At 37.4% G+C, this 25,837-nt stretch overlaps 5 protein-coding genes across 6 annotated transcripts; 2 read left to right on the plus strand and 3 right to left on the minus strand.

Moving 5' to 3' along the window:
• The first annotated feature begins 304 nt into the window (after positions 1–304).
• On the plus strand, positions 305–1,612 carry LOC141907401 (cyclin-dependent kinases regulatory subunit 2-like). The gene is made up of 4 exons (XM_074797025.1): positions 305–409; positions 574–653; positions 777–904; positions 1,013–1,612. Exons 2-4 carry the CDS (start codon positions 595–597, stop codon positions 1,108–1,110), a joined length of 285 nt encoding a protein of 94 aa, XP_074653126.1. The 5' UTR covers positions 305–409; positions 574–594; the 3' UTR covers positions 1,111–1,612.
• Positions 1,613–2,078: 466 nt separating this feature from the next.
• Positions 2,079–8,856, minus strand: LOC141906824 (protein BTG3-like). Its single transcript, XM_074796228.1, has 3 exons — positions 8,795–8,856; positions 8,217–8,594; positions 2,079–7,396 (listed from the first exon to the last, which is right to left on the minus strand). The coding sequence occupies exons 2-3, from the start codon at positions 8,525–8,527 to the stop codon at positions 7,078–7,080; spliced, it is 630 nt and encodes a 209-aa protein (XP_074652329.1). The 5' UTR covers positions 8,528–8,594; positions 8,795–8,856; the 3' UTR covers positions 2,079–7,077.
• Positions 8,857–9,205: 349 nt separating this feature from the next.
• LOC141907111 (uncharacterized) lies at positions 9,206–13,279 on the minus strand. Of its 2 annotated transcripts, XM_074796681.1 has the most exons (5): positions 13,153–13,279; positions 12,522–12,815; positions 11,770–12,470; positions 11,617–11,679; positions 9,206–11,254 (listed from the first exon to the last, which is right to left on the minus strand). In XM_074796681.1, exons 2-5 carry the CDS (start codon positions 12,773–12,775, stop codon positions 11,136–11,138), a joined length of 1,137 nt encoding a protein of 378 aa, XP_074652782.1. In that variant the 5' UTR covers positions 12,776–12,815; positions 13,153–13,279; the 3' UTR covers positions 9,206–11,135. The 2 variants fall into 2 exon arrangements, with proteins under 2 accessions (XP_074652782.1, XP_074652781.1); XM_074796680.1 differs by having other exon boundaries at positions 11,770–12,815.
• A 215-nt stretch (positions 13,280–13,494) lies between these two features.
• Positions 13,495–18,451, plus strand: LOC141906934 (radial spoke head 1 homolog). The gene is made up of 6 exons (XM_074796430.1): positions 13,495–13,640; positions 14,121–14,340; positions 14,954–15,180; positions 15,697–15,768; positions 16,164–16,359; positions 17,805–18,451. Exons 1-6 carry the CDS (start codon positions 13,587–13,589, stop codon positions 18,032–18,034), a joined length of 999 nt encoding a protein of 332 aa, XP_074652531.1. The 5' UTR covers positions 13,495–13,586; the 3' UTR covers positions 18,035–18,451.
• Positions 18,452–20,051: 1,600 nt separating this feature from the next.
• LOC141907248 (growth hormone secretagogue receptor type 1-like) lies at positions 20,052–21,020 on the minus strand. The gene has a single exon (XM_074796836.1). The coding sequence runs from the start codon at positions 21,018–21,020 to the stop codon at positions 20,052–20,054; it is 969 nt and encodes a 322-aa protein (XP_074652937.1).
• Positions 21,021–25,837: the final 4,817 nt, after the last annotated feature.

Genomic DNA, 25,837 nt, shown 5'->3' on the forward strand with positions numbered 1-25,837 from the left:
TTAAACAATTTTTGGTATTTTTTATGATCTTATCGACCCGGTCTTCGAACCCGACCAAATTCGGGCTTGGTTTTACAATTTACCATCTTGTGCTGCCCCCTAAATTGGCTCATGTATCGTGAAAATTGATGATCAACAATTTATTTCTTTACAACACCTTTTACCTCGTTAAGTCATGATAACAATTCAATAAAGACACAGATTTGAAATTGATAAGAATTTACACCCTAGAAAATATATGGAATTGCTTATGAATAGCTTTAAGTTCATTAAATCATATATTGACGATAAAATCGTTGCCACAACTCGCGGAAGCGCCAGGTTTGGAAGAATTAAAAGACCAAATTCTTTTGAATATTCGCCAATTAACGAGTAATAATCAGGATTCTGCATTTATTTCACCGATTAGGTTAGTACTTGTCTATGGGTTTAAGAATATAGCCAGAATATATTGATTTAGCATGAATTAATACCGTGATTCAACCTTAAAAATGCAATCGGTTCATCTTCCTCCTCGCTTGCCAGGGCACGTCGGTTTGGTACATATGAGACGCTAGTTTTCTATTTTTGTAGTGTTTCATGTGAATTTTCATCATGCCAGCAGATAAGATTCAGTATTCTGATAAATACTTTGATGAACATTATGAATACAGGTATTTAAAAGTATATTATGATATATGATGTGTTTTTTCACTTTGAAGTCAGTTGTCTTACTTCTTGAAGATGGTAAGTTTAAAGAATATTTATGTTTGGTTAATAAAATATTTTTCCAAAAGGCACGTGATATTACCTCCGGATCTTGTGAGGCTTGTACCGAAAGATCGTCTAATGACTGAAACAGAATGGAGAAATCTGTCAGTGCAGCAGTCTCCTGGCTGGATACATTATATGATTCATGAACCAGGTCAGTTGTTGGTGTTATACGAAGGGTTTAGTTAGAAACTGAGCCCTGATCTGAGCTGTTTGATTTATTTATTTATGCTTACATGTTTTGGAATTTTCAATTTTTCAGAGCCACATATTCTATTGTTTAGGCGAGCATTACCCGAAAAACAACAAACTGTTCAGCAAATATCAAATCATCAGATAGAAGTTCCGAGTCTCGGCTAAATTTCATGGTCTACCGTCTGATTTCTGTCTCGAATTTATCAGTTTTTTTTTTTTGTTGAAAATCTCCCCTAGATGTGTGCAATAATTTTGTTCTACAATTTGTCCTGGAGTCTTCGGAAAAAATTTCAGATTTAACAGGATTGGTGGATAGCTTTGAATGCATTGATTTTAATAACTCCATTCATTCTATTATTTTCCGTTAGTTTTAATGTCTGATTTCGTTGGTTTTTTGTGGTGGATCATTTTAAACTTGAGGTAATAATTTGATGTCATATATAGTTGCAAAGTTCTGTTAATGCTTAATTTGTGCTAGTGGTTTGTATTTTAGTTATCAATTATGTTTGTGTTTAGTATGGTTTATTTATTGAATACATAATTAGATGTAATAAGAAAACGATATTCATTTACTTGCATTGTTTTAATCTAATTGGCATTGAAATTAAATTTTTTGACTGCTTGTAAAATGGTTTGAATAATTTTTTTGATCAGTTTCTTTCTTTAAACGGTCTGTATACTGTATGTTTGTCTAATGCAGTGAATTAATCGATGCAATAAAATATTTCTTTTTTGTGTAGAAAACATATTTTGTGATTCGTGCTTTGAGGAGATTCACCATTGTTATTGAGGATAAATTGCATGGTATCCAATTAGATGGATGAAACATGAGGAATTCATTGACACCCTCCGTTCTGTCACACTATTCTGCATCACTCACCTTCTTTCTCGTCACATACTCTCTATCCAGCACATGGTTTGCAGTGATAAGGCTTGAGCACTTGTCTGCACTTCCATTGCGGAAAAAGTAGCACTTCTTCTTAAGTGAATTGGGCCTATAATAGACATAAACTGCTCATCGTGATTCTTGTCAATCTATCACAATACCGTTGCCTTCATGGACCATTTTGGACTCTTGTAAGAAATTAAACGGAGAAATAAAACTGAGGAAGCAGAGACAGAATTAATGCATCAAAACTGTACATCTTTATTTATAATTACAATCTACACACAACTCGTACAACAATTACTCAATTCGAGGATGATCAGCGTCGATTTATCTATACACAATATATACAAATGAGAAAAGAAATGCAAGCACGATATATGACATATCACAGTGGGCGGTCACTCATTCTTCTAGCACCTAATCGGATAAGTTTATAAACTCATCACTATGCCATTAGAACAATGAACCCTGCTTTAGCACGATATTGTATCTTTTTATACTGCACTTTTTATGGATTTTTATAAATTTTTTTTTCGTTGGCTCTTCGTTAAACAATATTAGCTTCGCCTGGTCCTAGAAATATATACAAACACATCTTAAAATGCAAGTCCACTCTTCTTTGAAGCAAAAATATCAAAAATAGAAGACAACATCGTTGCCTCGCCGATTAGTTTATACCGATTGTAAATGCGTATATTCGGGTGTTACAGCTTAAAATTGTGAAAAATTTAAAATACATATTTGAATGTTTCCAAAATACATCCATATACGTACAAATGCAGAAATCTCTGAAATTTCAATCAAAGACAGGCACTGAAACTTAGTCGTCCATTATTCGATATTTAGCTCATTAAAAGTTCAAACAAGAAAACACAAAATCTCACAAAAGCGAATGAGTGCCAATTCTACTCTCTCTGCGATATCACAACTCGTAATTTGCTCTAGAATATCTGCTGCCTCTATCAGTAAAATCATTAAAATATCGCTTACTCTTACTTCGCGAGTAGTTCGTTTACAAAATATGTTAACACAGCACCCCTATCATTGACCTATAAATGGGAAGATCCATAGGAATTCTCTTTCTCGTTTAGAGGTCAATTGATATTTGTTAAACCGGTAAATGGAATATCATTTTTACAATATGTCAAATATAATTTGCATTCAGTTTATCACTCGTTTCTTGTGTTATATTTCATATAAATCGTCGATCGTACAAACCCCGAAGAGTGGCGATCGGTGATTCCGAAATAAAGTAGGCGCGCGAAATAATTGCTGCGGATAAAACTGAAATAATTGCGGATAAAACTGAATTGTTCAACTTGCTATAAAAAAACGCCAGTCTTCGAGTTTTGTTCCAAGTGGTGTCGTATATATACAGGAGAAAGTGAAAATATAATGAGTACATAAGTTTGTCTTCAACTATTAAGGGATCATTCATTTATTACGTATGCATAAAATTTGAGTTTTTCAACCCCCCCTCCCCCTCTGTACGCAAAATCGGCCATTTTATCATATACATTAAGCATTACAGTACGCAATTGCACTGACACCTCCCCCTCCACTAATGCGTATGTAATAAATGAATGACCCCTAACCTCATATCAACAAATTCCTGATGTGCATCTTGAGCGGAACAAAATGCAGCACACTATGAATTATAAAGTTCTGCCGATTTGTTAACGAATTAATAGAAAATCAAATGATGCGAGCAAATTTCGTATATAACTCAAAAATAATTTAGAGACTTAAGTTACCTGTCTACCAGCTATTCTTTCCAGACATTTCTACACATTAAAGACTGATTCTCAATCGAAAATGAATATGTTATTAGTAAATCTCATTTTCTAACCAGAATAGACCATGATATGTCATTGATGCTGTTTGATATTTAGATATTTCAGTAAATGATAGGCTCTTAAAAGTGGAAATTCTAGGAAAATGGTAGTGGTAATCAGGTCTCTGCGCTTATGTACTCATTTTTTCTAAATACCACAGAAAAATTACTTACTTTGAATCTTAACAAAAACCTCGATTACGGTAAAACTATGTTAATTACATTATATCTTACACTAAAACAGTTTATATACAGAATAAATAATCCTTTTATTATCATCATCATTAATATATTATCAATTAATTCTGTATTGACTATTATTGATAATACATTAACTTTTTCTGCTTCATAAAAACATCTGTTGTTCGCTAAATAGTTCGTTAAAAATAATTAAATCCTTTTCATCATTATTACTATTATTCACTAAGCACAACTATTGACTGTTTTATCACCCGACATCTCCCAGCATGACTAACGGTTGCTCTCAACAGCAACCGGGGCACCCTAGGACACTTAGAAAAAAAATTCACTATCATACGTTTTGTTAGTTTTCTTTTTCTTACAAAAATATCTGCTGCCAGTATTTTGTAGACGACCTTTATGGCAAAATGTGGAATATAATTCATTGATATGAAGTTTATATATTGTATTTCTCTTAGTTAGTGGCTGAGTGACTGATAAGTACCTGGTACAGACAAAATACAGTGAAACCTCTAAAGCTTCATCAGATATCGGTAAGATTCAATTAGTTGGTACCACATTTGGAACTGATAATTGATCTTGAAAAGCAATATAAGCTGTGATCATGGAGATGATTTGGCCTAGGTCAAACGGACCCACACCAGGCCGGAGTCATATTTGGCCCGTGCCTAATTAGAAAACACTCACTCTTTACTACAATGCTATCAAAATGACGCTGTGGCAAGCGAGGCGAGTTTCCTCTCAGTGAGAATTAACGCGGTATGATTTGTCCTGTCATTAAATTTGGCACGAACCCCGGTGTCCGATGTTTTTGGTAAGGCCAAATTTGGCACCAGCGTGAATGGTCGACCTGGGTAAAAGACACTTTCGTGATCGTCAATATGCTAACAAGGTTACACTGTATCATTGAACCAGGGTTGAAAACTACATAAATTTTTCTTCAGGAGCTTAAGAGGCAGAATGCGTGAAGCCCGTAAAAAGACTAGAATCACATCGAAGGGCTAGTTAAGATAGATGCAGTGCGGATAGGAATGTCTCTTCAATTAAGCATTTCCACACATAAAAACATAGAATAGAATATGAAATCATCCATAATGAAATATCAACAAAAGTTTCCACAAAGAAAAAGATTAAGTGCAGCTGATGGATAAACGGATTTCAAATAATATATGAAATCCAAAGTTTTACAATCATTCTCAATAATTCATTTAAATTTGAAAAGGCATAGGGGTTTTAAACTTTTGATAGATTTAAAAGAAAAAAATGCTAACTGCTTTTTATACACACAGATATGTACACCATACTCTGATGTATATGAATAAAACAAAATTCTATCAAAAACGCAATAAAAAAACAAAATGCATGAACTTAAAAAAAAACTAAGCGATAGCGATACAAAAATTTCATCTTGTACTTCGCAAAAAACTCATGATTATTGGCATTACGCTTTAATGCATGCATTTTTCTCATGCGACAAAAACTTTCATCTTCGGTGATACACTCAATTCAACCCATACATCTCCTGACGAGTAACTGATCATCCATCATTGGAATTAAAACAAACCGATTTCTGATTGGAACATTTAAAACTAAAACTATCAGTTGTTAGGTCTAAACCTGCCTTAACCTAACACACACACACACACCACACACATCACAACTCTCTACATCTAGATTATACGCATATTGGTCCTTATTTTACCCACTATAGACGTGTTATACCCATTTGAAGAAACTTTGGACCTTCCTTCCTTCCCCTTCCTGCGCATGCTATTAACATTTTAATACACTGTTATATGTGAACAATTTATTAAATATTCAATCTGTCTTGGTTAGCACCTATTTAACACATTGAAAGTATCACCGCAATAAATTCATTACATTCAAACTTAAATCATATCAGGGTCCCTACAGAACGGCCATTCTAGGATACGAATAGAGAGTTTTCTAAGAGGAAATTTCAAATTTTGAGGCGTGTCTGCATCACTTTTAACCCAATTACTGTAGACTCCGCTTCCATCCAAATTGGTTCAGTTTATCTCGGTAAATCATTAACTTGATAGTTATGCAGGCAAATCTTTATCCTTTCTAATTTGGTAAGAAAAAATCCTGGTCCCAACTGTACTGATTTAGGTGTAGTCTATTACTGTATGACCACAAACATTTCTAACTGCCCGTTTCTCAAAATTGAAGGATTCTTGGGCAAATCGAAGGAGTTTCAAGAACCTTTAACACATTTTCAGTTTAGGAGTTTTAAAGGAATCAAAGAGTCGTAGGGACCCTCTAACTATTTCTAATCGGACTTCCAATGTCCTGTACTCAATTCAGTACAATTAGCCGAGATAAATCACAGAAAATCCAGCGGATTGTTAAAGACTAAAGTTTCGCTAGAAAACATTGTATGAGGATTTGATTTTGATTTAACTTTTCCACTCTTGAGGGAAAAGAATGGAAATAGAATATATATAATATAAGGAAGAGTGTGGCACAATGATAATAAAATGCTTACATTTCAAGACGAGATCATCATTTTTTCTTTGGATTGCGTAGATTATCTAAATCACAGTGATACACAGCGTAAATGAAGCTAATGTGCGTTGTGTGGAGCAATGTCTAATAAAATCAGTTTTTATGTTTTGATTATGCTTAACTAAGCTACACATGAAACTTACTACAAACAACAGCGGTGACATACAAATAATCATCAGCTGTGCTTTCCGACAAAATTCAAAATGGACATTTTTGGAAGATGGGTCGAGAGCACTTAATTATTAGAGCGCTTTCTACTTGAAAGCATATACAGTAGACTTCTTTCACCTCGGATCTCGTGGGCCCAATAATTCTCTCAAAGAACACTTACCGTTTTCACCAAAAATGCGAGTAATTTGACCTAAAAATTAATAGCAGCTTAATTGAAAATGAACTAGAAATCATTCCGAGTTTGAGAGAATTTTTCTATGGTTTTGGATTGTAGTTGACCTTTTAAAGATAGAAAAACTGCCAAATAGTAGATAATCTGAGGCATTAGGGTAAACGGTAGTCTACTGTAACGTATTACTCAAGAGGGGCTATATAATCATAGTGAGCGAGGAATTATATTCCAAGGAAAAAACAACGTTCATTATTTGCGGCGGGCGGTGAGCTAAAAGCGTCATTCTGAGGGTCGTCAGTATATACCAGGAAGCGGGGATGAGTTCCGACGCGCGATTCACGATTGCCAGTGAAACTGATCGAGTTTCTGATGATGACCGTGGTGGTGGAATGTACGCAGTTTATTGTTGTTGCGGTTGTTCGACTCGTTGGCGAGGTGCGCGGCCATTCGCGCTTTGAATACGTTCACCGTGTTGTGGCGATTTTGATTGTTGTTGTTGACGCGTTTTCCGATGGCTCGGATTTTCATCTCGTGTTCGCGGAGACGGTTGTGTTGTTCGATGAGCATGTCGATGTCGATCGATTCGGCCTTGTTCTCCTCGACTCCGTCGTAGAACGACGCGATCGTGCAACACGCGCCTTTATTCTCACCGAATCTACAAAATAAACGAGGAATGAACGCGAGTTTTTATCAATGTCATTCCAGCAGTATGATATAACCGCAGTTAACTCTGCCCCTTATTCCAGGGTTCCTACAGGCATTTCTATCCCAAAATCTTAAATTCAGATTACTACAAAAATTTATCAGGGTGCCCACTTTGCCCATTTGTCTCGCGTATTCATGAATATCAAATGGAATATCAATTATCACTCGCTATCAGTTTTACTCCACCATGACAGGCAGATCCAGGATGTCCGCATAATTCTGAGTTATATTAGAAATATAAGTATAAAACATTGAAAATGACGATTTTGAATTAGCTCACAACTGTGGAACCGGGCCCAGAATTTTCTCAATCAAGGGTGCATCATGAAAAGGCTGCCAGTAGTAACCCTGGTAGTCGTTATTGGAGGTTCAATCTAAAGACACACATTTTGCATGACAATAATTAGCAGCTTAATCACACAGAGACCATTTGGCCCGCGTCGAACTACCCTATTCTGGCCCGGGTCAAAAACATTTGAGATTTCGCCACAACCAATCAGCAGCCATTATGATGGGGTGGGTCAGACGGTAAGATTCAAGAATAGGGGACTAGTGGTTAGGATTAGGGTTAGGGTTAGGTTTAGTTCCCTAATCATCATTAATTACTATATACATTACTATCATTATATATCATCCTTATCAATTACTAATATTATCACTTAATTGATTACTATCTGATCACTACATATATATTGCTATAGTCCCCTAATCTTGAATCGCACCGGTCAGACTACTGATCGATGAAGAAAAATGGTTTCTTTCTCTCTTACCGGCAGCATACTTCACAAGGATCGATCCATAACGTTAATTCCTGAGGTAGACACAGTGTATCGTAGTTAATACCACATTGTTCAGCGACTCGCTGCAGCACCGGGTCAATCGGCTCAAACTCGTTGATGCGTATACACCGATAACCTTGACCTTTCGTCGGTTCGTCGCTGTACCAATGATTCGCGTATCGTTCCGACAGGGCCTCCGATAATCTCTCGGAGAAACGCTTCACCAGTTTACCGCTCAATTTGTTGTTCTTTTGAATTAATCTCGTGATGAAAATGACGGCTGCAGCGATTTCACCTTTCATGATGACTTTCTTTCGATTTTTTTTTGTTTTTTCTTTTTTATAAAATTTGTTTTCTTGCCTTCGAGGTCTAAAAAAATTTGAAACAGAATTTCACGACGGAATTCTAACAGACTAACGCCGCCATTTTTAATTCAGCCACCGTAAAAATCTACACTTTTTTATCGGCAATTTAAGTAAATTGAAAACCAGTCAGTCTCATAATTATAGCAGATTTAGATACTTAAATATGTCTCCTATGATCTAGACCTGAAAAAACCAAAAAGTTACCTCTTTAAAACCGTGGATTCGAGCTTTTAAATAGACGACAAAACAATAAAATCAAACAAACATAACAAAGTAGTTGCACTATCCGGCTCGAGGGAGCGCCACGAGACGGTTACTGATTTAGTTTAGCGGGCCGGATAATTGAATCAACCTAAATTCCGTCATGCAACTCACAGCCGCCTTTATTTTTCCCCGCTCAGCTCCTAGAAGACTTTCTTTCTTGTCTTGGTAACTGCTTTAAAAATTTATGCAGTGGTCTTTATTTCAATTATTTCATTCCATTAAACCTTAAATCTCGTTCCTCTCCTTTCGCATTTGATTCCAGTGCAACTTTAATGAAATTTAACATAACAAGAATTTTTTTCCATTATAGACAAAAATTTATTATTCTACAATATATTTCTTTTTGCAGCCGAGAATTAGAGAGCTTTTTGGCAATTTTGTTAATAGAGCACCTTAACAGAAAAATAGAGCTCTCCTTCAAACCAGCACACACACCATACACACCCCTGATATGTCAAACACTATTTTACAATAAAAAGTACACAAAATCTTCAGTTTTGTGGTATTAATTAGCTGCAAAGTCCTACGCCAAATGACAGAAAATAAAGTAGACCCTATTCAGATCCATTTTGAGGCTTAATTGAAAAATGCCACCAATTCTAAAATGCTTAATATACTTTAATATACTGGTAAGGATAGATAAATAAATTGAGAGCTGCCAAACTTAGAAGATCTGATTGAGACAATTCAGCATAATGTTATGAGATTACAGAAGTAAAATAAGACAACGATACAACACAATTTAAATACATGTTAACATGGAATGTGTTTTGAGCAATGAACAAAATTACATAAATAACAATAATACCAACGAAGAATAAAAGCACAGCCAGCCATATCAATTGTGATAACATTTGTGTTTGAATACCCAGTAATGTTACTCAGGAAACTTTCCATTTGTAACCTAATATTTCATCTGCCATTCACAGAGAATTCGAATAACACGCACTGGCTTCAGAATATAATCGGGCCTTTGCTTAAACTTACAAAAACCATCTCATTAGTCTCACTAGTTCCACTCGTAAATAGATAACTCAGTCACATATTTCAGAGATCATCTTCACGTAAGTAAATTAAACTTTTAACTAATTACGCCAATATGACGATGATTTTCACATGTGAAACTGAACAGTGATGGGAAATTTGAAATTAGAATTTATTTTCCTAGAATCGAAGCTAATACTGTTCAACATTTCTCAATACAAGTTCTTTATGCGAGGATGTGAATATCAATGTGTAATGATGATGAACTTTCCATTCTGAAGGAAGCCCACGACTCAGTTGAGTATAAACACCTACCGATTCCTCAAATTACATGTGCGAGTTGAGACATGGTTTGGTAAATATCAATTCAACATGATGAATAAACACAAACTTATAAATGCTTTTTAGGCAAAACTATCTACGGAAGACACTTTTTCTAAGCACTAAGCAATACGATTATGCAAGAAAATGAGATTGCTTATAAACGAAAAGGCCAGCTTATCAATAGTGGTTCTCGATAGAATCTAGAATCTCCATGACGTTTTTACTGGCAATGAAAAACTGTTTCATGATTAAGAAATGCAAAAAACTTATGATCAAGCACAACAAATGTCTTCATGGTTGACATTGACAACATCCACTTTTAAGTGCTAACAGCAGCAAATATTCTTGTGGAAAAATATGACTTTTCAGAAAGCACAACCGGTAATGAGGACCATTCAATATGAGTAATAATATACTTATATAATCAATCTATCCACAAAACACGATCATTTGCCAAAGGAGGCATCCGTAAATTCCGAAATCATGATCAATATCATCAATTCCGAGCTCATGACAATCGAACAACAAGAATACTTATGTTGTTGTCACTCAAGAGATTCTAGTGTTCATAGGAAAATACGATGTGTAGAAAAAACAATGAGAATATCGCACAAGTAATACATATATACATAAATTATATGAGTACATGTATCGGTTATTCTATTGGAAGCGTATTTTCGTGGGTATACAATCTATTTCCTTTTTTTTAAACTATCTACAATTTCATCCAGTATTGAAAGGATTGAACAGAGGATGAGGAGGTATGGTAGGTTTAGATTGTGTCAATCAATAACTATATTCATATTAGGGCAATAATTATACAATAAACAATATTCCGTCAATGCTCAGACCTGATATGTTTTCGCTAATGAATCATGTCGAAGATAAGATATGTTCCAGAAAACGCGATTATCAACTGAGAAATGTTTAACAGACAGCCAGGCATCCATCTTGGCGTGGCACTGTGTCACCATCAGTGGAGTCCTTCCTCTTCTAACTGCACTAGTTTTCGTATAACTACATGTCGAATATCAATTTCTTCTTTCAAACTGAAATTCTTCTGTAACAAGTCGACAAGCTCGGATGAGATACCTGAAACATAGTTGCCGGTAGATTGAAACAAGCTGAAAATCTAAGTCAAAATTTCAGGGCAACGCCCTTCATTGGTACAGCCTCTAGGCTTAGGGATATCCTTTCAATCATTAACAGGTTGTCAAAATCTACAGATATATATACACTACCATACAGTAAACAGTCCTATATATTGTGAAATAAATCATTATTATTATCAATATCATTATCAATAATAATCAATAACCTTTGGTTTCTAAACCCCTTTGCCATGAACACATTATAATGCATTATGTTATCATCACAGGAGAAAATTACATATTTTGCACTGTATCTCCTATGCGTGGGCACAATATGAATTGTTCCATTACATAAATACGTACAATGAACCCTTTGGTCAAGCATGTTTTTCTGTAAACGCAGTTCATCCACTTTCAGCAGTTTCACTGAAAAAAGAAGTCAATAATAGTCAGAAGGTAATAGTATAATTGAACAGTGAATATACTCACAAAGTACCAATGATGAAAAATACTTACAATCAACAGTTGTATTCAATGTTTTCTGATTGACGGTTTCATTGTGTATACATTCGTTATCAATTCGTTTCACATGTTGATTATCCAGACATTCACTGGATTCGTCATTATCCTCCTCATCATCGCGTGACTTCGGCGAGTATGACTTCCAATCTTGTAAAGACACCGCATCCGAACTATCGACCGTGATCACCAGGTGGCGCTCTTCGTACGGTTTCACCGTCTGCCAGAGGTCCTCGTCGAAGTCGCCGAGATCGGATGTAGATACCCCGCCGTGTAGTAGCTGATATTCCATCACTTTTCGGTTGGTTTTCTTCGCGTTATCGCTTGCGGACGAGGTCGCGCGATAGCTGACTTCATGTCGCGAATACGCGTCTTTTTGCGACGTCAAATTCGACAACGACGCCGATAAAAAGGCGCCATCTGACATCGATCGTTGGCGTCGTTTCTGTTGCGGAGTTCCGCACGGTTGGTAATCGGTCGAGTGACGAGTTTTCGTCGATTGTTTCGATAACAGCGACGACGTGCTGCGTCGATGTTGATTATCTCCGCCGACGAGGAATCCATCTCGAATCACGTTTATAATCCGTCCGCTCGTCGGTTTCAACCGGCGCGCCGAATAAACCTCGGCGATGCTCTCCGACAATCGTTTACGGATAATAAACGGACTTACCGTCGGACTCGTCGTCGAACCGTCGCTGCTTGCTCCCGGACTCGGTGTTCGGCGGTAATCGTTATTAATACTTTCCGACGATAATAGATGGCGACTCGTGTGACATACTTCGTGAGCTTTACGGAAGCAATAATGATGCGCTATGTAGTTATGATGGATGACTTCGGGTAGAGAATTATAACCAGTTTTGATCGGTGCGATGACCGGGTTTAAACATATATCACAGGGTTCGATCTTTTCACCGGTGTCGCGGCCGCACAAATCACAGCATTTATCGTCGAGGGCTATTGTTTCGAAGCAGGTTTCATCCGGCTCATTCCTAGTAGATGACATCGTTTTGCCTTCTCTCAAACGTCAAACGCATTCTTCTTTCCTGAAAGAAGGAATTCTAGATTCTTCAATTAAAGGAATCTGATGATTCTTCAATTAACCCTTTCGGTGCATCCACACTGCAGTGTACAAATCGATGATAGACTTTGCATACTGCATCACGGTGTATTGATATCATAAGTAATCAGTTTTTATCTCTATCTAAACATCCACAATCAATAAGTAAGTGTAATGTACTATACACTACTACATCACAGATGTAGTAGTGAATATGCCTTATTATTCTGATAGTAGAGGCCTTATTATTAACTGACGGCACCACATTCACTGAATTGGCAGTATAATAGGGTGTTTCTGAATATAAACGTGTGCTTGCCTACCTTAAGTCTATTCGTGACGGCACTATATAACAGAAACTATTGGAAAATAGCATATTTCTAGCAAAATCTACAAAAAGGAGATAATATTTTAAAATTTCTGTCAATCGTGGCCGTCCGCCATTTTGTACATATACATCCCGGTCACATGACTTAAGTGGGCGAAAATTAGTCTCGGAAATTATCAAAAATTTGTTTCACAATTTCATCATTGAAAGTCTTTGAATTGGTTTAAATCCAGTTTTCACTGAATTAATATTTAACATTTATTTCAAATAAAAATGTGAAAAAAATAATCCAAATCTCGCGACGACCGTCGGAGATTCTCGTTTCTATTAGCAACGCACCAAGCATTTACCTCAGTAACAGTTTTCCTGCTGAATTTGTTGTTGCCAGTACTCTTTTACCGTTCACTTGACTGAATAAAACCGACGAAAATGTCTGATTTAGGATCCGAAGAATACGAAGAAGAACAAGGACCATATTTAGGAGTGAGTAGTTAAATTCTATCAGTAAAAAACGAAAAATCTAAAAAAAGTAGAAAAGACAGGCAGGACAGGTGCAACAATGTCAATGTCATCAATCAAATTATATAGGCCTAATTATTGATTGACTTGACAACAAATGAATTGATATCAATAAATTAAGTATTCTTTCAAAAACTCAAGTCAGTTCAGACACAAGCTAAGATTTCTTTTTTTTTAAAGTCAGTTAACTGCCTTACTTTTTGCTGCCAGCAGCCGGGCTGACCTGTAGAGTGGGTGAGCTTTAGATCGTAGCCGCCTTGGATTTGATGAAATTGAAATCATCCATAGTCAGTTTTCAGGTCATCTTTCCATGGTGGCCCTTTTGGTTTAACTAGGCCTACTTGATTCTGTCTGCCCCACTTCGTAAAGCCAGGGCCAGGGGTAAGGGTTGATGATTTATGCGGTCGCTTCTGAATTCTAATTGAATCTTCGAATCTTAATCAGGAATACGACGGAGAAAGAAATGAAAATGAAGAGAGACATGGACACGGTAAAGCCACGCTACCAAATGGCGATACGTACGAGGGAATGTACGAAAACAACAAACGGAATGGACAAGGAACGTACCGGTTTAAAAATGGGGCTCGTTACATCGGAGAATACATGAAAAATAAGAAACACGGCCAGGGAACTTTCATCTATCCAGATGGCAGCAAATATGAAGGTGTGTTTAACTGATCGATGAAATTAACATTGTCCTTGAAATAGAGTAGAACCTCCTTAATTTCGCATTATTTGGGTTCATGAGAAATCCGGATAATTCGTCATCATAGTTTACATGCATTTACAAGGTGGACCATAAATTGTATCTGGATTAGATCAAAATATGGATCAGATCTCATGGTACCGGTATATAAGAACTCTATTGATTTTGATGTTAATCGCTTTCAATATGGTTGATTGGTAGCCAGTTAGTTCGAAAAGGATTATTGAATCATATTCATGTACATGAGAAATTCGATTCATTTAGCATATAATTTTTGAATAGAACCATAAGGATAGAATTCACAGAATTTCAAATATTTTATACCTATATATAAGTCAATTTCAATTTGAATAATCTTGGGCGACAGTTCGAATGCTGCAATTTGTACCGATCACACCTTGGCGTAGTGGTACCAATTATCAAAACAAGTTGGAGACCCCAACCTGCTAAGTAAAAAACCCATTATTTCCCTTCCGTCTTTTCCTTGAAAAGATTTGTACTCCTTTTGAAAAAGACCTTGATATATCTAGAATTGAAATAATGACGACATATTTATTTTCTGTGTTTACAGGTAGCTGGGTTGATGATCAGCGACACGGATTTGGTAAATACACATACGTGAATGCCGATTATTACGAAGGTGAATGGCAGAGCCACCTACGTCACGGTCAGGGAGTTTACCTGTACTCAGAGACCGGGTCTAAATATTCAGGAACGTGGAAAGAAGGGAAACAAGAAGGACACGGGGAACTGATCCACGCTAATCATAAATATGTCGGCGTTTTCAAGGATGGACGTGTAAGTGGCTCCCTCAATTCACATTTGATGAATAACAAGGTTTTTTTTAAATCTTAAAATAGGGATTCCCTATAGGATTAAATTTCGCTGTTATTTATTTGGCTGGTAAATTTTGTTTGATTTTTTGATTGAGTGTCCCATACAGACCCACCACACCTGCCGGGAGCGAAACAGGCGGTTTGATTTTGAAATCGGAAATCGAAGTACAAATTTAGTTGTGTGATCGCCAGTCGAATTTTTTTTTCTAAAATCTAAGTTCATAATTGGAAATTCGGTTCCGGTTCATTCAAACAATCTTCCATTCAGTCTGAACCGGCAAGCAACTGATTGGGGTGAATTTTCTTGGCTGCTTATTTAATACATCGAGATTTTGGAAATAGCAATATTACAAGGTTGAAGATAATAACAAGGTTTTAATGGTTAATAGAACATGGGATGCTATGATAATCACTGTTATCCATAATTCATTGTTAGATGTCAAAAAGATGCTGAGACGATACAATATTTTTGTTTTAGATGGATGGAAAAGGAAAATATGTTTTTGATATTGGATGTCAACAGCATGGTGAATATATCCCTGTCGAGCAGGTAAGTTGCTTAGTTTGTCTACCGAGAAAAGCTGCTGTTGCTATTGTAACGATTACTGGTCGTTTGGATTTAAAGTAATCTAACTGTGATTAATTTGTGTAGCTTTCATCAAAAAGTGGAAAAATTGCTAAAGAATTTATTAAAGAACTTATCCAGAAAGTAAGAAGCATGTACTGAAATTTTTGATTGTTTACTTTTCTTCAATTGAGAAGGAAAAGAAACATCACCAAGCATGTCACAGATTGCAATGTCTCACTTCATTTTCACTTTTTCCATCTTAGTAAATGACAATTAGACATCTAATTGACAATTAGAAGTAATTGGGACACATTTATGCCAAGATTACATAGGTTTTACCATTGTTGAATAGTTTAGTGAAAACATCATTTTTTAAGGCTGGTGAAGAGAAGGAAGGTGGTGAAGAGGAACAACAGGCTATCATCATTCCGAAATGGCAGGCGGGTAAAGTGACTGAGATAACGCTGGAAGAACCTGAGGATGATCTAGAAGATGAACCTACTGCGGCAGTTGAGGAAACTGAAGGCGAACAACAACCAGCTGCCGAGGGTCAGGAAGCTGTAACTGAACAATGTAAGTTTCCTTCGTAGACATGTAAATTTAGCAGCTTATTTTAGTTCAAGTAATCTTCACACGTTTCTAATTGATACTAGTTATACAATTAGTTGCTAGGAACAGTAGTACTGAAAACAAACATGGATGATTGGAAATTTTGTTGTCGTTCTCTCAAAAGTCAAAATACCTATACGGTATGGATAGTAGTGGGGAATTTCAAAGATTTTTTGGACAGACTTTGATTTTCCATGCTCCTCCTCAACGCCGTATCTGGTTGGTCTTTAATTCTACTGAGTCTACTAAAGTTTGTTGTAGATATTATACGATACCTTACATTTTGAGTCCAATTTTTTCTTTATAACCTATTAACCTTTCACCTGTAATTTAACTAGAGACATAATTTTATTCTAGGATTTACTAATACCGTAATTTACCTTTAATCTGGTGAGTGGAAATGATGTGTTAAACCTTGATTATTGATAATTGGTTCCCGTAATCTTATATATAATTGAATCGCATTACTTTCAATACTGCAATCATTTTAACAGAAAAAAAATAAGAAAAAAATTCTAAATTGAAAAATCAGAAAAAAAAGGTACCAGTTCATCGTTTGATTGAATTTTAATTTTCAACGTCCTTTGCATTTTGTGAATGCAGAGCCGTCGGAACTTTTTTGCTTAACAAAAATTTTCTATGCATTTTTCAAAAGCACGCTGTACCGCCGAGCAGCTCGTCGTTTTCTGTACTAGGTGGTTGGCCTCAACTCTTCTCATGCTTCTGTGAATGAGACCGTGAAATGGGGGATCCTTCAGAAATAAGCCTCACCTCTGAAAAATTCCTTCCGACGGCCCTGCAATGTATATAATTAGTCCTAATGAGCAGCTTACTTTATCGGCCCCAAATTATAAACAGTACCAGGGGCCAGTACTTAAGATTTTACCAGTGGATAGTTGACATAGTGACAGTTAAAAGTTTGTTGTTACATGGTATTCATTGGCCAGTTATCTTTAACTCACTTTTGAGCAACTGGCCCCATGGTGCTGTTATTCATTTTGTGTCCAACCCGCGATTGTAAGCCGACTCATGCAGTACATTGATCATTATTACCAGTGTTTCCCTGCATTTTCCTGTGTCAGATTCTTTAATTGTTCAAGAGTTGTTTTTGTTGTCGTTTTCTTGGGTGTTTGCATTTTTTTTATCATTTTGTGTTGAATACTTTTTAATTGTCATCGAGGACCCTCTATGAACGAACTTAAGAAATTCTCTTAAATTATCTTCCATGATTCGTGGAAGAAAATGTAATACTAGTAATGAGTTAGTTGGTGAAAGAAAGAGTAAGAATATGTTGGTAACATTAGTATTACATCAGGGTCCAGTTCCAGTGGTTTACAGTTAACTATGAGTTAAAGGCTGGAGTTTACTGGAATTTGAATTTTATTCATCATCTAAATATTTATTTACAGCTGAAGAAAAACCTGTTGAGGAAACTGAAGCATCAGGAGAGACTACAGCATCAGCAACAGAGGGTGAACAACCCCCAGCAGAGACGCAAGAAGATGAACCCCAGCCTCCGGAAGATGCAGCAGCCGAAGACACTCCTCCAGCAGATAATCAAACTGAAGACGCACCTGTCGATGATGCACCTGCGGAACAAGCAGCAGATGCACCTGCTGCAGATCAGACTGAGGAATAACGAATGCTATTTTACGAGTGGACTCAATTATTGTCCTCGCATACCAGGGCCTGATTTCTGTGGATTAACTCCTGGTATGTGAGGACGATTAGTGAACTTGGCACAGGGTGAATGAAACATTTTTTGCGACTTATGAGATTTGAAGTGTTAGAATAAACACTCAATAGCAATAAATATCCGTCCGTACTTGAAAATTGTTAAATATTGAATATTGATTATTTATTGTTGTAATCCATATTGATTATGACGTGTAGTTTCTAATTCCAATTTTGTTTTATTCAACATTTACATAATTGGTGATAAATATAAGAACCATCCATTTCTCCTGATGCTTCAGTTTCCATTATGATGTTATGTAAATTATTTTCATCGAAGATTTGTATTTTTATTAAAATTTATTGAAAATCGTCACACAAATTTCAGTCTTAAAGCGTTGATTTATTTTCAGAAATTCTCTTCAAATTGGTTCTCGTTGTAGTTATTGGCCTTCAATTGTTGTGCTTCTTATTCATGTGTCTTCTATTCCACCGGTTGTTGCTAGTGCACTCGATGTTTGCTACAGGATCCAGATAACCGTGACACCTGAAGTTAGAACAGAAATGGATATTGCCACCACGATGACCGAGGACAAGATAAAACAACAGTGGGGAATATTAAAAGCCACGATTTAATTTTTTCTCGGAAAATACTCTCATAAGTTTGAACCTTAACAGAATACCGACAAGTCTTCAATAAGCTTACTCGAAACAATTAAAGGCGGGCGTAGGTCGGGCTTGCGACGGCTTGCGACTGCCAGCGACGATCGCGTCGCAACGACTCACCGACATACGCTACCTTGCGACTGCCAGCGACGGGTTGCGACTGCCAGCGACGCCAGTCGCAATGAGTCGCACATGTTCTACTTTTGCGACGCGACGCGACCGTCGCAACCGACCTGCGTGCTATTGCGACTGGCAGTAACTAGTCGCACACAGTCGCTGACAACCGCATCGCAACCGACTTGCGCGGCCACTCGTGACGCAACGCGACGATCGCGTCGCGTCGCAAGGCCGACCTACGCCCGGCTTAAGCGCGAAAAACAGATTTTCTTTCGTAGATTAGGCTACTTTTTCTTATTCGTGTTATATGTGAAGCTTACTTGCAGAAGTCTTGTGAACAGATCCGGTACGGCATTGCCGAACATCTTTTCATCGGATCGTTGGACAGATACGAACCCTTTACAAGACACGGTTTGTTCTTTTTGATCATGCACATCTCCAGACAAACGTTTGGTCTGTCGCTGTCCAGTTGTTTGCAATCATCGTTTGTCGTACAAGGCGGACAGTTCTTCGGTATTCTGATGGTCAGGTTATATTTGACGTATTCCTGGTTAGGGTCGATAGGAAGCCTATATTCGGGCTGCATCGACGAGATGGACTCGTGTTGTGCAAACGACATTAATACGACGAAAAATGTGTGAGCAGTCCCCATAGTGCACTAAGATTTCTAAAAATTACAATTACAATGATAATTCCGTTAAAGTTTCACCCAGTTGTTTTCAGTCAGTAGACGCCCGACTGCTGAAAATATATATCGTCACGAATTTCTAAAAGTTTTATATGTGCAGCGCTACCCCCAGAAGAGAGAAAGAAATCCTACCTTCAAACTCTAATCACAAAAAAACTAATGATTTCTTTCTTTGCAGCGTGTTTTATTATAGCTACCGTTGCGCGGCAGGTGCAGTTATTGCCATTAAACTGAACATCTTTTATTTCATTAATCGTCTCGGATTAATCAAAGATTCAGAAATATTACCGGAAAACTTATCGCCAGAATCATTCACTAAGCAGTATAGTGCAAGAAAATGATTGCTTTTTTTCTTGATATTTTATGGCTTGTTGCATGACACATAAACATGAAATAATTGTGTTGGATTATTGTGCAATACAGATACACATAAGAAATAGTTAATTTGGTCACGTTGTTATTGAAAATTGACAGCTCCTATCATCTGGGAAGAGGTGGATTTTTTCACGAATTAGATTCTATTTTCGATATTTTCTGACTTCCTATTGTGTTTGAATATCGAACTGCGGAATTGTTTGGAGCTGAGCATGTAAAGGAAGAAATTGATTGCTGAATTAAGGCACATCAGTGCTCTAGCCGCCCAATAGAGGGCGTTCAGTGTGATCGCGTCGGCTCCTGATTGGTGGATGTCCCTGAGAAGTCGATGAAGCACGACGGGTATGTGTAAAAGTAAGAACACAACAGAAACTACAACTAACATGACGGTTAGGGATGTACCACCCGAGGAGGAGCTCGTGCTGCCTTGCGGACCTTGCAAAAGTTTTCTCTGCTGAGCAGATGAAATGAGACCGAACACGATAATTACGTTGCACACGAGTATCACCAGAAATGGCACCCAAACCTGCAACGCGATTTGAATATTTGCCGTAATCACTCGAACACTTCCGACCAAAATCGAATCGCAGTCCTTTCCCGTAGAATTAATGAACATCTGGATCGGGATGGTTCGGTAAATGCTGAAACCGATCACAACAAAAACGAGGATGACCAGGCACAGTTTAGCCTTATATGTCGTGCATATCGACTTGGCTCGCAGCGGAAACGTTACGACAATTACACGATCAAGACTCATCAATGCCAACGTATTATTAGACAGCAAGGGGGTCACATTGACGAGAAATACGTAAAACTGACAGAACGCATCTCCGACGACTACTTCTTGAAATACTATCCGCACAAACAGCACCGGTAAAAATAGCGTTATTACGAAAACGTCAAAGATTTCCAACGCTATCATGTAAACGCCAGTAGACGTTCTCGTATAGCGGGGCTGCACGAGAACCTTCAACGCCAAAATATTACCGACCGTTCCGACGACGAACGTGAATGGCATGACGACGTACGTCACCGTGTTCACCAAGTAACTGACCCAAAACGCTGCGTCGCCGTCATCCTCTCTATCGCTCGAGTTATGTTGCATCGCGTGATGTGGACTATCAACTCGTTGCGCATCGGTTTACGAATTCTAAAAATTGCATCTAATTGAGAGAAAACCATATTCAAAGAAGACTAGCATCCAATTATAATTACGTGGTATCTGTCATTAATTAATTTGCGAATGATTACGCCAACGATCTAGGAGATATATCGATCTCGCGTTTCGCCCAGAGCGATCTAACAAAATAAAGCTTGGCTTTCCGTAACTTTATTGTTTACAAAATGACTAATCTCATGGATTCGTTTGAATTCCAATCGATTGATCGGACGATATGTTTTATTTTTCAGTCCATCGGAGGTTCTTAAATTTGCCGATAATTGTTTTGAGATAAGGTATTGGCGAGTTTGTTATTAATTTCAAAAGGAACTATATCTCTCTGATTTCTGTAGATTATTATTCAACGTTGTGCTCGTCTTATCTTCGTCGAATTCATGCGTCTTTATATCCTTTGTTTTTCCGACTTTCGAAGATAAATATCTCCAGTGCAATAAACGCGCCCGGAGCGTTTTCTGATAGTTTATTGGACTTAGAGATAAACATGATCTAATAACAACAGTCGGTTCTTCGTCTCTGCAGAAATCGACTTAAGCGCAATAATTGACCGGCCGGTTACGCCCCCTGGGACAGGGATAAACGACTAATCCCCAATAATAGAAAATAATGAAGTTTGGGATAGTTGAGCTCTTATGATATTGAGCTGGGGATTAGTAGACAACGCTTTATGAAATCGACTGGTGTATGATTGCTGTAATATAACGCGTTGTCTCGCGCGGTATAGCCGGTTTTTATAAAACGGTGGTACACGCGTTTGTTAGAACGGCACCGAGCGGTCAATTCAGAGCCGCATCTAGCATATTTTATAGGGCTTTGTTTCGTTTATTTTTTATACAACCTACTCACGGAAAAAAGCTTTTGATGTGCTATAGGACCTAAGTAAATCTTAAGGAAATATATCAGCTTATTTTATTAGTTTCATAAGGTTTTAGCTAAAAGAAGACGGTGTTTTAGTTTAGGCTATCGAAAGAAAATCATCTTTAAGATCTGCCTTTTTGATAGGAAAGTGCCCCTTTTCACGGTAAAAAGTAGTTAGTTACCTAATCGTGGGTGGTAAGCTTTTTATAGTCGGATGGGCTTAAACCAATGTGGTTTGTGAAAATATCCGATCGTGAAACTAAACCACAGACAGGTTACTGACTAGGTAAAAAGTAGCCTTTCCTTGATATAGAACTACCCATCAAAACAGCCCAACACGGGCCTGTGCTTGAATGAAACATTGCGGCGTTGTAACGTTGTCTCCATACAGTCAATAACAACATCCTTTTGAGCAACTGACCCCTGCAGATTGAAATTCATATCGATATGTCCGAAACCTATAGATGAAGAAACATGCTGTGCACCGTATTTTGGATGATAGATTAGTTTTAGTTTTGTTATAAATGAAAACTGAAATATTTTGATTTAAAACATTTTATTCACAAATGCATTAAATATATATAAATGTATATATATATATATATAATAGTTTCATCGCGCATCTCTTATTGTCATATTTTCCATTAACTAATTTACGCCTTAAACATTTTTCTCGCACTATTTTAGAAAAGATTAAGCCCGCAGGTAAAATCGTTAATAAAATTTATGCTTCGCGTGCCGGCGTAAGAGCCATTACAGCTGCGCCGTCTTTCGGATTCGGTCGATACTACACGATCGATAGCATACCATTGAGACAGTGAATAGAGAGGTTTTATACCGTTTTTAAATGCAATCAAGATGTTTTAATCATGAGATTGCACTTTTTACCTTTTGCTTTCTATATTTGGTTTCAATATTTTTCTTTCTTTTAGATTTTATCTTTATGTCATTGAATATGAAACACCGATTAGGAGATTCAACAAATTTCATACAAAATGCATTTGACCTATGAGCTGATCAATCTTAAATTGAATTGAATTGAAACATTTTTTAGCACCCTTGTGGACTATCATGAGGGTAAAAGCGTTTCAGAATCATAAACTTATTCACCCTTTGGCTTTGTAACGCATAATTCGATGAATCAGGCACTTGAAGGACTTCCTGTCATGACTTTAATTCTTTCTACTATTATAGGGAAAATGCGTCTCTCGCTTAAAGCGCTCAGAAGAAGGAAATTACAGAGTGGTTTGTGGCGTCATTTGTATCTGCCAATTACGTATCATTGTCAAATCGCGGCTGGCTGTGAGCAAATTTACTGCCGGAGTCGCAATTGTTACATTAACTTCGCGTCAGTTTGATAAATAAACAGATATCTGACAATTGCGGAAAATATGCGACATAATCCGCGCCTTAAAGAGCTTTATCGTTCGAACAAATCGCAGTTAATATCGATTGACGTTTAATTATACGCGGAATAATCGTCGGGAATCGCTAGTCGATCGCAGACGAACATCGAATGTCGTTCGGACGAATATCGATTGTCGCTCAATTACAGCAAAATGATCGTCAAACCGGCTCAGATGATATCCCTGATAGGGCGGCGCGCAGTTACCATCGCTAGACACTGCGCGAAAAAATACATTTGTTCATCATGTCAAAAAACCTACATATTATATATCGATTGAATTAAATCAAATTTTCAGGGTCATATGTATGAGTGTGTTTTAAGTACATCAATTGAATATCTTATCCGGTAGATGTAAAGAAGTGGGCGCAGCTTACTGGTCCAACTACTGATGTTGTAGACAAAAGATCTCCTTCCGTTGTAATAGGTTTTTGTTTAATTAACTGTAGACCGGGTGTTCAATAGTTATGCCGTTAATAGTCGACATTTGGCCTATTATCATTTCTCGAGATAAACTGGTAATAGCCTCGCGAGTTTCTGCGAGATTGACTCCGTCGTATCAACCAATCAGAAACGGCGTTATCGCCTTCTCATCTATAAGTCATTTGCTTTTATACCATGTCATAACAACATCGATCAAAATTTATCAAGATCTTCCGCCGTATACGCCGGTCCACAGAGCCCCCCATCATGACACGCAATCACAAAATTATCGCGAGTTTTACTCGTTCAATTTATCCCCGGCTCTGATTGTATCGCAAGTCTCGCCAAACGACGAGAGAAAATGAGAAACGAAATTCCTCCGCGTCTTGCCATATAGTGAATAAATATGTCACACGGCGACAGTGATAAATTCTCCCGAATCACAGCAAAAATCGCGCGGCCACTAAGGGCGTCCCCGCCTGCCAGAGTAGATTCTTGTCGGTGGCTGTTCGGCTGTTGGTTTATCATAACGAACCAACGATGCATCCACGGTGATCCTACTGTGTCAGGTAGATATTTCGTAGACGTGAAGTGCTAGAAAAGAATATTTCGATCATTTTGATGCAAACCCCGAGAGAACAAAAGGTCACTGGTTTTTGATGATGTACTCGATCAGCGAAGTAGGCTCACAGATTCTGACGGTTGAACATAAGGATTTTTAGTATACCACCAGGGCAACGTTCAATGTGCACCCTCATGGGAGCCCGGGGACAAAACCATAGTCTTTCTATTACTGGGGGTTTAATTCGTCTTTGTTCGTCGTGTAAAAATAAGATAATTCCGTTTTGAGGGAATAAATCTATTTAGTTTGCGTGAATCTGCGGAGTACGAATTACCGGCTAATTTTACGATCGGCATTTTTACGACCGTTTTACGAGTTCGTTGTTCGGGTTTGTTCGGGCGCGAGCATCGCCGAGCTGGAGAGAGAGAGAGAGAGGACTCGCTGGTTCAGCGATATAACTAATTTCTCCGGGTATACCAAAATTGTAACGCAGTCAACAAGATGATAGGTTTGAAATATAGCAGAGATGAAAACGAATTTTCATTCTGAGTCGAAGGAAAATAGAATTCGAACCTTCATATCTAAGTAATGCAATTTGAAGCGATGTTTTATTGCGTTTGAGTTCGCCAGTTATTCGCGGGAAATTCTGCGATGTATCAGTGATTTTTATTACTGCGCGTAGGTGTCGTCCTAATCGGTCATGGATACCGCTCATTTGCCGCATTAGACGATTTATTGCCCCCTTGTTGTTTGTGAGTTCGTTTGATTTCGTGATTTATCCGGACCGGTTCTGATAGGGATCGAGACATTTTCTCTATGATCGTGTCTCGTTATGTCTCTATCAGTCGGAAACAGTCCAAATCACCGACTATTAAATGACCATAAACAACGTAAACATTGTCCAGTCTTATGTAACGAGTCGGTACTAAATTAGCTCTCTTGTCCGTTCGTTTGGAGCAATTAGGTGGCAGTAAAGATCAGAGAAATTAGTTTATTACACTTTCATTAAGACTGGTTTCACCATCGACTCTAAAACGATCGTCTATGGTTTCAATAAATGAGCTTCGAATCTGCCAGGGCTTATAATGGTAACCCGGGACCCGGCTGCAGAAAAACATACTATAAATAGTTTCGAATTCTAATTGTTCGATTTACTGTGAAAATATGACCTCTTATATTATGAGTTAGTTGAGTGTCATTTTTACTAAAATAGCCAGCCTACATAGGCTTACGAGACAAATAAGAAAAACGGGGAATTGTAAGTAACACAACCTGAAAGAGATTTTTTTTCCAGAAAAATCTTCGACATTTGAAAAAAATTACCTACAACGTTTTTAATAAAGGCTTTTGAAAATGGCTAAAAGCACGTTATAATCCTCCTTTAATTATTCGATGATTGTGTTTTTTTCAATTGAATTTAGACAGTTACTTCTTTGTGAAAACCAATTGATCAACAAAATGTGAACGTGAACGTATAGTATGTGAATAAATAGAATC

Source organism: Tubulanus polymorphus, chromosome 6 (genome assembly GCF_964204645.1).
Source record: "Tubulanus polymorphus chromosome 6, tnTubPoly1.2, whole genome shotgun sequence".
Classification (NCBI taxonomy): Eukaryota; Metazoa; Nemertea; class Palaeonemertea; order Tubulaniformes; family Tubulanidae; genus Tubulanus; species Tubulanus polymorphus.